Here is a 15892-nt window from a genome sequence, read left to right on the forward strand (position 1 = left end):
TCCTGGTATTGTCCTCTTGGACTGACTGAGTGTTGACTGAACTAGGAGTAGGACTTGATGATACTTATGAGATCCTTCCGACTTGAGATCTTCTATGTTTGGACCAGCAAAGCACCACTGTGTGCTCTTGATTCCTTTCTTGCTGTAGGAGGCAGCAAGCACAGATGAAGGAGTGACTCTGAAGTGGATGGGCATAAAAGAGACGTTTAGTGAAAGTGTCGTGGTGTGACATTCGTGGCTGTAGCCACATGACTTGTGATGGTGAATGAGAAGAGTCTCAAGGGCACTAATGCCCCCGGGTACTGAGTTTCTTGCTGTGTTGCTCTGGCAAAGCATAGCTGCCTGAATAGGGAAGCGAGAGCTGGACATTCATCATACAGGTGAAAATGAGGCCAGAAGTAGAGCATTTCATCAGGAGCTAAGAGTGTCTGGGACCTGTGGTTGCTTCGGGCTTCGTCAGCCTTTGTGTTTGTGAATGGGGCTGTGATGAGTTTGATTTCATGAAGAAAAGACTTCACTGCGTTGTTTGGATTCATTTGAGCTGGTTTGCACAAACGTCCACGTACTTGGGGTTTGGGATTCTGTTGCAGAGGGTAGCGAGTTGCCTTCTTTGAGAGCAGACGATATGCATGCTGCGGTCTTCTTCCAGAAGGGTGGTGCAAAGCCAGTTTGTCTGTGCTCCACAGCGAGAGCAATATAATCTTATAGGAAACGTCCCGGTTAAGGAGACAAAGCAGAGACAAAGAGAGAAGAGGATAAAGAGAGAAAAGAGTAGAATGTAGGAAAGTAAGAACAAGGGAAAGAAAGAAAAGCAAAGAAGGACGAAGACAGCATAAGGAGAAAGAAGAGAGAAAGGAAGAACTGATAAAGAAGTTAATGAGCGTGCACTGAAGATATCACTGTACGGGATGGTAGAGAGAAGGAAAGGGAAGGAGAAGAAAGGGAGCGAAGAAGAAAGAAGGAGGCGGGATGAGCAGAAGTGAACAAAATAGCCTCTAGTCGCTGAAAATAGTTGGTACCTAACAACTTTCGCCTTGGTTAGAGACCAGCGCTGCAGCGTTGCGTCCAGTAATTAGCGCTGATGGCTCCGGCTTTGATGGTCCCCACGGCGGAACTGGAGGTGCCAGCGCCGGAAAAGAAAAGGAGGAGAGAAAGAAAGTAACTACGGAAGGGCAGGAAGGAAAAGGGAAATGGAAAATAGAAAGGAGATGGAAGAGGAGGAGGAGGAAAGAGAAGCTAGTGAAAACAGGATGTAAAAAAGAGAATGAAAAGAAACGATGAAGAGGAGAACTGGAGGAAGAAAGGGTGAGCAGAAGAAAGAGGACGAATGAAAAGAAGGAAAGCAAAGAACACATAGTAAAGAAAAAGAAATAAGAAAAATCATGAGTGGAAGAGCAGAGCAGCGTGCGGAACGGCGGAGCAGCACACGGTGTCGCTGCAGGCTCAGAAACGGCGACCGAGCGGCTCTGCTGTTCCGCCCCGGTGCGGCGGAGAGCCCGGCTGTAAGCGCGGGGAGTGGGAGGGCGGTGCGACGTGGGGCCAGGCAGAGAGCACAGCCGGTGGGAGCAGTGGAGGAGCCCATGCCTAGACCGTGAGCAGCGATGGAGGCGCGTTGGGGTCCCGCTGTTCGTCTACTAGTGCTGGTGCGGACCTGGACGCTGGTGGCGGGGCAGGTGCGGTACTCGGTGCCGGAGGAAGCCAAGGTCGGGACGGTGGTGGGGCGGCTGGCGCAGGAGCTGGGTGTGGGCGATGCGGAGGCGCGGCGGCTGCGTGTGGTGTGGCAGGGCCGGCGGGCGGGCGTGGAGGTGAGCGGGGCGAGCGGGGCGCTGGTGGTGAGCTCGCGTGTGGACCGGGAGGAGCTGTGCGGGAAGAGCGCTCCCTGCTCGCTGCGCCTGGAGCTGCTGCAGGAGCGGCCGCTGCGCGTCTTCCATGTGGAGCTGGAGGTGACCGACATTAACGACAACGCCCCGCTCTTCCCCGCCGCGCGGAAAAACATCAGCATGGCGGAATTAACCACGGTACCGGGCTCCCGTTTCCCGCTGGAGGGCGCCTCGGATGCAGATGTCGGAGCGAACGCGCAGCTCTCCTACACGCTCAGTCCCAGCGAGCATTTCCGTCTGGAAGTGAAAAGCAAAGATGAAACTAAAACCTCTGTAGTTCTTATATTAACAAGGTCGCTGGACCGCGAGACGGTGCCTGTGCACCGTTTGATGCTGACGGCAAGTGACGGGGGACGACCATCGCTAACGGGCACGATGGAGCTGGTGATTACAGTGCTGGACGCCAATGACAACGCGCCCCAGTTCAACCAGTCGGTGTATAAAGTGCAGCTGCTGGAGAACGCTGCTCCAGGAACTGTATTTTTCCAGCAAACAGCGACAGATGAAGATGAGGGAATTAATCGCGAGATAGAGTATTCCTTTAGTGACACTGTTCCTGTCAGGATTCAGAGCCTCTTCATAATTGAAACAAAATCCGGGGAAATACGAACTGCTGGGGTCCTGGATTACGAGGACGTTCATTCGTATGACCTGGAGATCGAGGCGAGAGACAAAGGGACACCTCCTCTCTTCGGTCACTGCAGCGTGGAGCTGGAGGTGCTGGACGTGAACGACAACGCGCCCGAGGTGTGGGTGACGTCGCTGTCGGTGCCGGTGTCGGAGGACGCGTCGGTGGGGACGGTGGTGGCGCTGCTGAGCGTGTCGGACCGCGACTCGGGGGCGAACGGGCGAGTGCAGTGCTCGGTGTGGCCGTCGTGGCCGTTCGTTCTGGAGTCGAGGTTCCCGGGCTCGTTCTCGCTGGTGCTGCGGGAGGCGCTGGACCGGGAGCGGGTGCGGGAGTACGAGGTGGAGGTGCGTGCGGAGGACGGCGGGAAGCCGCCGCTGCGTGCGAGGCGCGTTGTGCGTGTGCCGGTGTGTGACGTGAACGACAACGCGCCGGCGTTCTCGCAGGCCGTGTACACGGTGCTGGTGCGGGAGAACAACGCGGCGGGCGCGGAGGTGGCGCGGGTGTGGGCGCGGGACCCGGACGAGGCGGAGAACGGTCGCGTGAGGTACTCGCTGTGGGAGGGCGGCGCTGGAGGTGCGTCGGTGGCGGCGGTGGGGTGGCGCCCGGCGTCGAGCTACGTGTCGGTGGATGGGGAGAGCGGGCGCGTGTGGGCGGTGCAGGCGCTGGACTACGAGGAGCTGCAGGTGCTGCAGTTCGAGGTGCGCGCGGTGGACGCGGGGGAGCCTGCGCTGGTGGGCAACGCGACGGTGCAGCTGTTCGTGGTGGACGAGAACGACAACGCTCCGGTGCTGCTGCCGGCCGCGGGCGGTGCTCCGGGGCTCGATCCGTTTCTCGGGTCGCCAGTAGAGGAGGTGCCGGGCGCGAACTCGGAGACGCTGTGGGCGTGGGCGGCGTGGGGCGCTGGGGCAGGTCAGGTGGTGGCGAAGATCCGTGCGGTGGACGCGGACTCGGGCTACAACGCGTGGCTGCGCTACGAGGTGTTGGAGCCGCGGGGGAAGGGCCCGTTCCGCGTGGGTGTGTACAGCGGCGAGGTGAGCACGGCGCGGGCGCTGGAGGAGGCGGACGGCCCGCGTCAGCGGCTGGTGATCGTGGTGCGGGACCACGGCGAGCCGCCGCGCTCGGCCACGGCCACGCTGAGCGTGTCTCTGGTGGAAGGCGGCGAGAAGGCGCTGTCGGGGTCGTCATCGTCGCTGCCGGGTGTGCTGTTGCCGTCGGAGGGCGGCGCAGCGGCGGGCATGGCTTCTGCGTCGACCAACGTGTGGCTGGTGGTGTCCATCTGCGCGGTGTCGAGCGTGTTCGTGCTGGCGCTGGTGCTGTACGGGGCGTCGCGCTGTGCTCCGCGGGCGGCCGTGCTGTCGGGGCCCGCCGCGGCGACGCTGGTGTGCGCCAGCGAAGTGGGCAGCTGGTCGTACTCGCAGCGCCAGAGCCGGAGCCTGTGCGTGGCGGATGGGGCGGGCAAGAGCGACCTGATGGTTTTCAGCCCCAACTTGCCGCCGCCGCCACCACCTTCCGTCCCCGCAGCCAAGGACACCTCTCAGGTGGAGCCTTCCTCTCTGCTGGACACGGTCAGTGGCTCTCTCTTTCTTTCCTCTTCACCCACCTTAATTTCTTGCTTACCTGCGCACTTTGAGACGCACTTTCTCTGATATCCCAGGGAGGGGCTGCAGGGAGCCGGATTAAGCCCGCGGGGCTGCGGGCGGTCGGTGTTTATTGGATGCAGGGATCGTGATTTTGTTCGGTGAGTTTTACAGCCAGTAGCAGCTACTCTCCGCGTCTCTGGTTTTCTGTGATGAGTGTGGATTGCTGTCCCGCAGAACGAAATCTGTGCTGTTCTTACCGGTGTGCAAGTGTAAGCAGCTCGGGTCTGCTGAAGGTGTGGGGGACTCGCAGACTGCTGTGGTGACAATTCCCCCGGGTACTGTTCGGTGCCTTAGCATTTTTGGTGGCTGCTGACAGTGCTGGCACCAAATTTTTCTTATGCAAAAGTCCTCTCCTCTTCTAGGATTCTCTTCTGAGTCCTGATGGTCTAATAACTCCATTTGGTTTGTCCTAATAGCATCTTTATGAGCCTTGGGAAGACGAGATGGACTTTTCCTTTCTTCTTTTGCCCTAAGTATGTTATAACCATGGTTATTAGTACAAAATATCAAGGCAGAGAGTGTGATGCAAGACGGTTTTTAAGGGAGGGAGTTCTGGATTCCTTTTCCTGCTCTCCACCTCTCCCAGATATCAAAGAAAACTTTTAGCATCCTTTCAGTGTCTGAATCAGCAGCCACACAGGTACAAAGACCTAGAAATGTTGGAGGTGTTTTTTTTTTGGTTTTTTTTGTTTTTTTTTTTGTGATAAAAAACAAACAAAATCAAAGACACCCCCTAGGAAACCAATCAAACAAGTAAATTAAACACACATAACTCCCAAAAGCCATCTTCCCAGTTTCTCCTACATAATCAAAATAGTTAATTACAATGAGGTACTCATCAGCATTTGGGTCATTGTTCCACAGCATGATATTTACCTGGACCTGAGCAAGGCCTTTGACACTCTCCTGCACCACATCTTGCTCTCCAAGCTGGTGACACATGGGTTTGATGGGTGCCTTGGTGGCCACACCCAAAGAGTGGCTGTCAATGGGTTCCATGCCCAAATGGAGGCCAGTGACAAGTGGAGACCCTCAGGGATTAGTCCTGGGACCAGTCTTGTTCAGCATCTTTGTGGGTGCCATGGACAGAGGCATTGAGTGCACCAAGCTGTGTGGTGCAGCAGACAGGCTGGAGGGCAGGATCCATCCAGAGGGACTTGGTCAGGCTGCAGAGGTGGGCACAAGCCAACCTCAGGAGGTTCAACAAGACCAAGTGCAAGGTCCTGCAGCTGGGTTGAGGCAATGCTAAGCACAAATTCAGGCCAGACAGTGCTGGGCTGGAGAGCAGCCCTGAGGAGAGGGACCTGGGGGTGCTGCTGGAGGAGAAGCTCCACAGGAGCCAGCAGTGTGCACTTGCAGCCCAGAAAACCAACCAGAGCCTGGGCTGCAGCAGCAGAAGTGTGGCCAGCAGGGCTAGGGAGGTGATTCTCCCCCTGCTGAGACCCCACCTGGAGTCCTGCATCCAGCTCTGGAGCCCCTATTACAAGAGGGATGTGGAGATGTTGGAGTGTGTCCAGAGCAGGGCCAGGAGGATGCTGAGAGGCTGCAGCAGCTCTGCTGTGAGCACAGACTGAAAGAGTTGGGGCTGTGCAGGCTGGAGCAGAGGAGGCTCCCAGGGGACTCAGCACTGGTCAGGCCACACCTTGAGTACTGTGTCCAGTTCTGGGCCCCTCAATTCAAGAAAGATGTTGAGGTGCTGGAACATGTCCAGAGAAGGGCAACAAAGCTGGTGAGGGGCCTGGAGCACAAATCCTATGAGGAGAGGTTGAGGGAGCTGGGCCTGTTTAGCTTGGAGAAGAGGAGGCTCAGGGGTGATCTTATTACTGTCTACAACTACCTGAAGGGGCATTGTAGCCAGGTGGGGGTTGGCCTCTTCTCCCAGGCAACCAGCAATAGAAGAAGGGGACACAGTCTCAAGTTGTGCCAGGGTAGGTATAGGCTGGATGTTAGGAAGAAGTTCTTCACAGAGAGAGTGATTTCCCATTGGAATGGGCTGCCCAGGGAGGTGGTGGAGGCACCGTCCCTGGGGGTGTTCAAGAAAAGCCTGGATGAGGCACTTAGTGCCATGGTCTAGTTGACTGGATAGGGCTGGGTGATAGGTTGGACTCGATGATCTTGGAGGTCTCTTCCAACCTGGTTGATTCTATGATTCTATGATTCTATGACCTTCTTGTGGCCTTCAAGGATCTGAAAGGAGCCTACAAAAAAGCTGGGGAGGGACTTTTGAAGCTGTGAGGGAGTGCCAGGAGTGGGGGGAATGGAGCAAAGGTGGAGGTGGGGAGAGTGAGGCTGGAGGTGAGGAGGAAGTTGTTGAGCAGGAGAGTGGTGAGAGGCTGGAATGGGTTGCCCAGGGAGGTGGTTGAGGCCCCATGGCTGGAGGTGTTTAAGGCCAGGCTGGATGGGGCTGTGGGCAGCCTGCTCTAGGGTAGGGTGTCCCTGCCTATGTTGAGGAGGTTCAAACTGGCTGCTCCTTGTGGTCTCTTCCAACCCTGACTGATTCTATGATTCCATGATATCAAAGCCATTGCTACTCAGAGCTGTCCTGGCATCACCTAAGGAAGAAGTAGAGTCTTCTGCACACTGTGTAATTCATATCATCCATGTGGGTTTTTACTGGGCTCTTATTGAAGAGAGTCTGCAAAAGCTGGAGTGAACCTTGAGGTGGCAAATGAAACTGTGGCATTTCATGGATGTGAGTGTGTCTGTCACAGAGCAGGACGTTGTCATTTCCTGATGTGTCTTTGAGCAGTGGGAAGAGTTGTCTGTGGGAATTAAAACTCTTTGGGAAGACCATGAGTTGTGTCATAAGAAGCTAAGAATATTAGCTATTCTTTCTGTCCCGAGAAAGCATATCTCAACGTCGGGAATGAAGTGTGCATAGAAGAGAGGGTGAGTCACAGAGTGTTCTTGTCCAGCAGTCTTTCCCAGGCGCCACAGGGTCTGGAGCTGGAAGCCTTCTAGCTCTTGGGATGGTTACATGGTAATGAAATGCTTACAATGTCCTTTGAGGTCGTGCAAATCTGACGGCAGGGGCAATGTCTTGTGCTGCTGTTTGCCTGGTGTAGGTAACATGTTGGAACGAGGAGGAGAGATGAGGACTGCTGGATGTTGTCTGATGAACATTTTCAGTGCTGAAAATTCACAGAGAGCAGAGAGCATTTATGGGGCTGAACAGTACCTGGGCACTGTGACAACAGTCCTGTTGAATTAGGTGGAGTATGTGTCACAGGGAGTGTGAGGTGGAAGAGCATATAGGTGAGGGAAAGGGAGATCTGGGTAGAATATGGCACATGTCACTGGGGAAGGACATAAAAAAGTCCTCTGAGATGGAGAGGATCTCAGTAGAAAATCTCATGAAGAGGCTGTGTGTAAAGTGCTGCTTGCATGGGATACTTTCAGGGCCCCCAGAATTTCTGCATATCCTTCTGCCTTTGTCGCTCCCTACAATTCAGTACAGTGGAATGGGACCCTTTGGCTTTCTTCCCTCCCTTCCCAAACTCACCTGCTCTGTGCTTTCTTCTCTTCACTGGCAATGAATTGGTAACAGGGGATGAGACACTGACTGCAGCTGTTTGGTGGCAGATATGCAGATGGTTTCTCATCAGTCTTGGGAATGGCTTTTTCACACTCCTGTGCTGAGACTGACACTGGTGGAATGTCCTTAGCTTTCAGGTCTCTCTTCTCTTTGCCTTTAGGTAGAAGTGCATGAGCTGTGCACACTGTCCAGTGCTGTCAAGGCTCTTGCAGAACATGAGGACTGTTTTTCTGCCCAGCTTCCCTAGAAGTCTCTCATAATGGTCCTAACATTACTTCTGTTTTTCTACTGTCGAATGAGATCAACACTTCCTTCCTTGCTGTTTTCCATCTTTCCCACCTGAGCTTGTTGGAGGGCTGCAAGACAATGCAGGCTGTGCTCTTGATCATGCCCCAGGCACTATTCACTGCATTAGTGGCATTGCTGCCCAAGCTGGTAACAGCTGTGGTTTCTGAGTGAAAACTGCCCTTGCTCTCTGTGATTCTGCTCTGCCAAGACTTGATTCAAGGTGGCACTTGGGATTTAAGGGTCTTCTGTCTGTGTGCAGAGAACCTCCCACTGGCTGGTTCAGCTGGCAGCCTGAGAACATCCCAAAATACCCATCAGTCACTGGCTGTTCTCACCCAAAATGAGATGTGCACTCATGTCCTTGGGCAAAAGCAATCTTGTGGATGGGATTGCCTTAGCCTGAGGCAGAACTCACCCAGACCGTCCCAGCTACTATATTCTTAGTGTGCACTGCAGAGACTTTATCCCCTTCTGCAGTGTGTGTGGGTTTGGACTGAGCAGGGCCAGCCTGATTGGCTGATTGTATGGTGTGAGCCAACCAGGTGCATTGTGCTCAGTCTGTGTCCTGATTTTTACAGGTCCCTCCTGCCATTGCTGTCTGTGCAGTTTTGCCCTTTGCTGACTCGATTCTTTCTGGGCTGCCATGTTTCTGTAAGAGCTGCTTTTCAAGGCCCCAGATGGTATTGTGGGTGGTGGCATGGGAGACTGCTTGAGTTTCCAGCCCTCCATCTTTCCCTTCTCTCCCACTGGCAGTGTGTTGGTAAGAGCGAATGAGACACAGACACATTCAGTGGAAGTGTCCCTTAAAGGCACTTCTGCTGTCTTGGTAATGACTCTCATTCTGAAGATGAAACCAGTGCAGCTGCAGGTAAGTGAATGATACCTGTGGAAGATGTGTTGGAGAGGCAGGTGTGCTTGTGTCCCTGTTCTGTCATGGTATCTTCATGTAGAATTGACCCAATGGTGCCTGGATTGCAGTGCCTGTAGGACTGGAGCAGCAAAGCACCACTGCCTGCTCTTCTGTTCCTTTCCTCCTGCTTCCAAGCATGAGCAGACAGCATAAATAGAGGAGGGTTGCCAATGTGTTTGTTGGAGTGGATGTGTGATGTCAAGGGGATGTTCTCAGTGAAAACATCAGGATTAAGTTGTTTCTTTTGTGGCTTTTATACTCTATGTGAGGTGGAGACTAAATTCCTGCAATAACAACATTCTCGTTGTGTTGTTTTGTCAAAGCACAGCAGCCTGACTGAGGCAGCAAGAGGTTGACACTCACCATGCAGGCAGAAAAGTAGTCAGGAAGAGCAGATCTTCCTCAAACACGTGGAAGTGTGCTTGGCAGCTGTGATTGCCCTGTGCTTTTTTGGCTTTCCTGAAGGGTTTCGTTGTGCTGCTCTGTGATGGGTTCGTTTACTTTCAAAAGAAAGACTTTCCTGGATCGTTTTGACTTACTGGAGCTTGTTCACACAGATGTCACAGTAGGTGGGTCTCAGGCTGCTGTTGCAGAATGGAATGGATTCTGTTGTAGCTGTTTTGGTCTTTGAGATACATAGCTGCTGTGCTCTGGTATCTGTTCTGTCTCTGAGAGGAGAGTGGCTGAAGACTGTGGTGTTCTTACAGAAGGGGTGAAAGGGCAGGGAAAGCGTCGACCTGTCTTGTCTTGTCTTGGCTGGAGGAAAGTAAGGAGTTTATTCTGTGTCTAGAGACATGGAGACGAAGGGCAAGGAAATGAGAATTCAGGCCAAAGACATTTCTGTATTTGATCATAAGTGTGGTTCAGTCATGTGGGAGAGCTGACGCAAGAGAAGTCCAAAGGGAAACATGTGGCAGTAAAAGGGAAGCAAATCATAAAGAAGGGAGAGAGAGGAAGGAAAAGACGAATATACCAGCACACATCGGTGTTACCCCTGTGTTGTTAATGCAGCCAAGGACATTGACAAGTATGGTGCTCTGGTCTGCACTTGAAAGCACGATGTAAAGTGGAGAGGAAGAGGAAAGAGCTGTTTCTCTGTGATGGCTGTGATACATAGGCTTGTAGAAGTCAGCTACAAGTCAGAAGAGTAAAGGGATGGAGAAGAGGAGTGCGAAATAGGGAAGAGAAGGAATAAAGCAACAATGGAGAGAAATAAAAGCAAAGAAGTGCATAGGAGGAAAGCAGAGAAAGAAGATCGTGAAATGAAGCACTGATACGTGAGCTTAGCAGCGTGCTCCTGGGTAGAAGAAAATAATACTTTTTAATTAAAAAAAATAGGAAAAAGAAAGGGGAGAGAGATGGAGAAAACCGAAAGATTTTGGGGAAGGGATTAGGGAATGGAAAAGCAAGAAAGAAAAAGACAAGAAGGGGGGAAGGAAGAAGAGAAATACGAAAGAGAAGAAAACAGAAGGGAAACATTGAATTAGAAGAATAAACCTAATAAGCAGAGAAGAGGAAGGAAGCAAGCAGAGAGTAAGCAAAACCAAATGTGGAACGGAAAAAAAAAGGAAGAAAGGTCCGGCGGCGCGGTTTGTGTTGGTGGGAGTGCGAGGCGGAGGAGCAGCACACGGTGTCGCTGCAGGCTCGGAAACGGCGACGGAGAGGATTAGCGGCTCCGCCCCGGTGCGGCAGAGACCACGGCTCTGAGCGGCGGAGAAGAGGGGGGTGCGGCGGGGGCAAGGGCAGGCAACAGAGCCGGTGAGTGCGGAAGGCGGCAGCACAGCCGTGTAAAGCCCGTGAGCAGCGATGGGTTCCCGTTGGGGTGCCGCGGTGCATCTGCTGGTGCTGGTGCGGACCTGGACGCTGGTGGCGGGGCAGGTGCGGTACTCGGTGCCGGAGGAAGCCAAGGTCGGGACGGTGGTGGGGCGGCTGGCGCAGGAGCTGGGTGTGGGTGATGCGGAGGCGCGGCGGCTGCGTGTGGTGTGGCAGGGCCGGCGGGCGGGCGTGGAGGTGAGCGGGGCGAGCGGGGCGCTGGTGGTGAGCTCGCGTGTGGACCGGGAGGAGCTGTGCGGGAAGAGCGCTCCCTGCTCGCTGCGCCTGGAGCTGCTGCAGGAGCGGCCGCTGCGCGTCTTCCATGTGGAGCTGGAGGTGACCGACATTAACGACAACGCCCCGCTCTTCCCCGCCGCGCGGAAAAACATCAGCATGGCGGAATCGTCTCTGCCGGGCTCCCGTTTCCCGCTGGAGGGCGCCTCGGATGCAGATGTCGGAGCGAACGCGCAGCTGTCGTACACACTCAGCCCCAGCGAGCACTTTACCCTGGATGTGAAATCTCCACATGAAAACAGGAAACTTCTGTTCCTGGAGCTCACGAAACCACTGGACAGGGAGGCGGTGCCCATACACAAGTTGCTGCTAACGGCAAGTGACGGAGGTCGTCCTTCGCTGACAGGCACTATGGAGGTGGTAGTCTCGGTGCTGGACGTGAATGACAACGCGCCCCAGTTCAGTCAGTCCGTGTACAAAGTACAGCTGACGGAGAGTGCTCCAGAGGGGACAGTTGTAGTGCGAGTGAACGCCACAGATCCGGACTTAGGACAATACGGAGATGTGATTTACGAAATCGATACTTTTGATCCTGCCTCGGGTTCAGATCTCTTCAGCATTGATGGGAAGAGCGGCGAGATCAGGCTGAAGGGAGCCCTGGACTTTGAGGCAGTTACTTTGTACATGTTACAAATTAAGGCGCAGGATCGGGGAACGCCTCCGTTGTCCGGTCACTGCAGCGTGGAGCTGGAGGTGCTGGACGTGAACGACAACGCGCCCGAGGTGTGGGTGACGTCGCTGTCGGTGCCGGTGTCGGAGGACGCGTCGGTGGGGACGGTGGTGGCGCTGCTGAGCGTGTCGGACCGCGACTCGGGGGCGAACGGGCGAGTGCAGTGCTCGGTGTGGCCGTCGTGGCCGTTCGTTCTGGAGTCGAGGTTCCCGGGCTCGTTCTCGCTGGTGCTGCGGGAGGCGCTGGACCGGGAGCGGGTGCGGGAGTACGAGGTGGAGGTGCGTGCGGAGGACGGCGGGAAGCCGCCGCTGCGTGCGAGGCGCGTTGTGCGTGTGCCGGTGTGTGACGTGAACGACAACGCGCCGGCGTTCTCGCAGGCCGTGTACACGGTGCTGGTGCGGGAGAACAACGCGGCGGGCGCGGAGGTGGCGCGGGTGTGGGCGCGGGACCCGGACGAGGCGGAGAACGGTCGCGTGAGGTACTCGCTGTGGGAGGGCGGCGCTGGAGGTGCGTCGGTAGCGGCGGTGGGGTGGCGCCCGGCGTCGAGCTACGTGTCGGTGGATGGGGAGAGCGGGCGCGTGTGGGCGGTGCAGGCGCTGGACTACGAGGAGCTGCAGGTGCTGCAGTTCGAGGTGCGCGCGGTGGACGCGGGGGAGCCTGCGCTGGTGGGCAACGCGACGGTGCAGCTGTTCGTGGTGGACGAGAACGACAACGCTCCGGTGCTGCTGCCGGCCGCGGGCGGGGCTCCGGGGCTCGATCCGTTTCTCGGGTCGCCAGTAGAGGAGGTGCCGGGGCCGAACTCGGAGACGCTGTGGGCGTGGGCGGCGTGGGGCGCTGGGGCAGGTCAGGTGGTGGCGAAGATCCGTGCGGTGGACGCGGACTCGGGCTACAACGCGTGGCTGCGCTACGAGGTGTTGGAGCCGCGGGGGAAGGGCCCGTTCCGCGTGGGTGTGTACAGCGGCGAGGTGAGCACGGCGCGGGCGCTGGAGGAGGCGGATGGCCCGCGTCAGCGGCTGGTGATCGTGGTGCGGGACCACGGCGAGCCGCCGCGCTCGGCCACGGCCACGCTGAGCGTGTCTCTGGTGGAAGGAGGCGAGAAGGCGCTGACGGGATCACTGTCCTCATCGTTGCCGTCGGAGGGCGGCGCAGCGGCGGGCATGGCTTCTGCGTCGACCAACGTGTGGCTGGTGGTGTCCATCTGCGCGGTGTCGAGCGTGTTCGTGCTGGCGCTGGTGCTGTACGGGGCGTCGCGCTGTGCTCCGCGGGCGGCCGTGCTGTCGGGGCCCGCCGCGGCGACGCTGGTGTGCGCCAGCGAAGTGGGCAGCTGGTCGTACTCGCAGCGCCAGAGCCGGAGCCTGTGCGTGGCGGATGGGGCGGGCAAGAGCGACCTGATGGTTTTCAGCCCCAACTTGCCGCCGCCGCCGCCACCGCCACCGTCTGTCCCCGCAGCCAAGGACACCTCTCAGGCGGAGCCTTCCTCTCTGCTGGACACGGTCAGTGCCCCTCCTTTTCTCGCTTCTCCCCTCGTGCTTCCTTTTCTTGCTTTCCCCCACAGTCTGATTCGCTCATTCCCTGCTCTCTGCCTCTCGCATCCACCTGGGCAGGCTGTGCTTGGAGCCAGGCTGAGCCTGCAGGTGTGTGGGTACTTAAGGATCCTAACGGGATTGTTGCCTCTGCCTGCGTGTAGTTGCCGGATGTCCTTTAATGCGTGAAAAATAGAATGATTCTGACGTCCAGGAGCAGTTACGTTTTCTCGTCTGGATTTGTTGTCTCTTACGATGCACTCAATTCTATGATTTACTGATCCAGTTTAAGGCAGAGGAGGGTGGTGCAATGCAGTTTTTAGGAACAGGACTTTTTAACCTTTTTTTTTTGCTCCCTTTAGAATTTTACTTTTTCAAGTGGTATGTCCCAATACGACCTCTTTTAATGTTCTTACAACGTTTGAATCAACAGCCACGTCTGCCTTCCTTGCTTGCCCCCACGGCCTGAGACGCTCCTTTCCTGCCCCTCTTGCTTCCCCTCGTTGAGGCGCTAACCGAAGCCTCGCCTCGCCTCTGGTGCTTGTTGTTGATGAGCGCTTTGCGGGTACTTAAGGATCTTGACGGCACCTTTGCTTCTCCCTGCGCCTCCTTACTGGGTGTGAATTTTTCAGCTGTGGGTGCAATAAATTCTGTTGCTTGCTGGTTTGTAGGATTTGCACTGGAGCATGCTGAAGGTGTGCAAGACACTGAGGCTGCACTCATTAGTGCCTTAGCATCATTGCTGCCTGTGGACTGTGTTGACATCAGAATTGATTATCTAATTAGCATAAAATATTAAGGCAGAGGAGTGTTATGGAAAGTGCCTTTAGGAATGGGAACTTTTTTATTTCTTTACCTGCTCTCCACCTCTCCCACTTTTCAAAGAAGTGGATTAAACAGGCTGATCTCTTTTAATGTTATTTCACTGTTCGAATCAGGAGCCACATAAGTACAAAGGCCTGGAAACGTTGGGGGTGTGATTAAAAAATAAAAACAAACATCAAAGACAGCCCCTCGGAAATAAAACAAAACAAAAAGCCAAAAAACCCCAACCAACCAAACACCCAGACCCCAAATTCTACCGCAAAATTAAAATACTGTGTCACAGTGAGGTGCTCATCAGTACTTTGATTGTTGTCCCATAGCATTAAATCAGTGTCCTTGCCACTCAAAAGTGTCCTGACATCACCAATAGAAAGTAGTCTGCTGCATGCTGTGTGTGTGATACGAGCTGTGTGGATTTCATTAGGCTTGTAGTGATGGAAAGGTCGGCAAAAACTGGAGTACACCTTGAGGTGGTAAATGAAACCATGGCATTTCATGGATCTGAATGTGTCTGTGGCACTGAGCAGGGCATGGCCATTTCCTGATGTGAAGGGTGACCTTGAGCATTAAGACTTGTTTGAAGGGAATAGAAATCCTTGGAAAGACCGTGGGCCATGTCGTAAGAAGGCAACAATGTTAAATACTATTGTCTTGAGAATGCATGTTTTGTGACCTGTGATTAAGTGTGACTTGAAGAAGGCACGAGGCACGGAGTGTTCTTGCCCAGAAGCATTTCCCAGGCTGCAAAGGGTCTGGAGTTGGAGGCCTTCTGGATCTTGAAATTATTACATGGATTTTGAAATACGATTTCCTTTTGAGGTCATGAAAACCTTGCACCAGAGACAGTCTCTAGTGGTACTGCCTGCGGTCCTTGCACAGTGGGGAGTATCCTGTTGTCCTGTTGTTATCCTTAACTCGTTCAGATGAGTCAAACCTTGCACAGCAGCCCAGCTCGGTTTCTCCCTGGCACAACTTCTCCCGCAGAGCTGACATCTTGAGTGTGTTTCTTCTTCAGTGTTTGGTGTGGTTCTCTCAAAGAACGACATGCACAGACACAGGAATGAGTATCATCACACTCTGATCACAGAATCTCTGAGTTCTAAAGCATAGCTCTGTTGATTCCACCTCAGACTGCTGAAACATCATAAAGTATTCAGGTATCCTCCTGCTTCACCCAGCATGTGAACCCAGGTCCTTGATCAAAAGCAATCTTGTGGGTGGTTTTGCTGTGGCCTGAAGCAGGACTCACCCAGACCATCTTCCTCAGGATATTCTTAACGTGCACTGCAGGAGCTGTGTGCTATTCTACAGTGTGTGGGAGTATTGACTGAGTATGGCCAGCTTGGATGGCAAATCCTCTGGTGTCAACTCATCAGGTCGCTTATGTTAAAGGCCTGTCTTAGTTTTTAAAGGTCCCTCCTCTCATTTCTATTAGTGCAGCTTTGCCCCTTTCCTGACTCAGTTCTTTCTAGACTGTCATGTTTCTGTAAGAGCTGCTTTTCAAGGCCCAGGGTGGTGTCGTGGGTGGTGGCCCAGGGCACTGGGTATGTTTCCAGCAACTGATTTTTCTCTGACTATTGATGTGTTAGTAGCAGTGGATGAGACACAGACCTTGCTGAACAGGATTTGTTGTTGAAAGAGTATCTTCAGTGCTCAGGTGTGCCTTCTATTTCCCTTGTGCTAGAAGTGCTTACAGGAGCACTCTGCACTGCCCACTGTTTTTGAGGCTTCTGCAGAAAGTGAGCAATTTCTTCCTGTTTCCTAGAAATCTCTGCTAATGTTCAGGGAAAATGTCCCATAAAGGCACTGCTTCTATCCTGGAAATGTTTCTTACTCTGAAGGAAAAAAACAAACAGTGCAGCTACAGGTAAGTGAATGGTACCTATA

General features: G+C 54.5%; 2 protein-coding genes across 2 annotated transcripts; both read left to right on the forward strand.

Annotated features, from left to right (window-relative positions):
- The first annotated feature begins 1601 nt into the window (after positions 1-1601).
- Positions 1602-4154, forward strand: LOC135185466 (protocadherin alpha-2-like). The gene has a single exon (XM_064162234.1). It carries the CDS (start codon positions 1602-1604, stop codon positions 4152-4154), a length of 2553 nt encoding a protein of 850 aa, XP_064018304.1.
- A 6490-nt stretch (positions 4155-10644) lies between these two features.
- Positions 10645-13369, forward strand: LOC135185467 (protocadherin alpha-6-like). Its single transcript, XM_064162235.1, has one exon. It carries the CDS (start codon positions 10688-10690, stop codon positions 13367-13369), a length of 2682 nt encoding a protein of 893 aa, XP_064018305.1. The 5' UTR covers positions 10645-10687.
- The last annotated feature ends 2523 nt before the right edge of the window (positions 13370-15892 follow it).

The sequence above is a fragment of the Pogoniulus pusillus genome, chromosome 22, assembly GCF_015220805.1.
Source record: "Pogoniulus pusillus isolate bPogPus1 chromosome 22, bPogPus1.pri, whole genome shotgun sequence".
Classification (NCBI taxonomy): Eukaryota; Metazoa; Chordata; class Aves; order Piciformes; family Lybiidae; genus Pogoniulus; species Pogoniulus pusillus.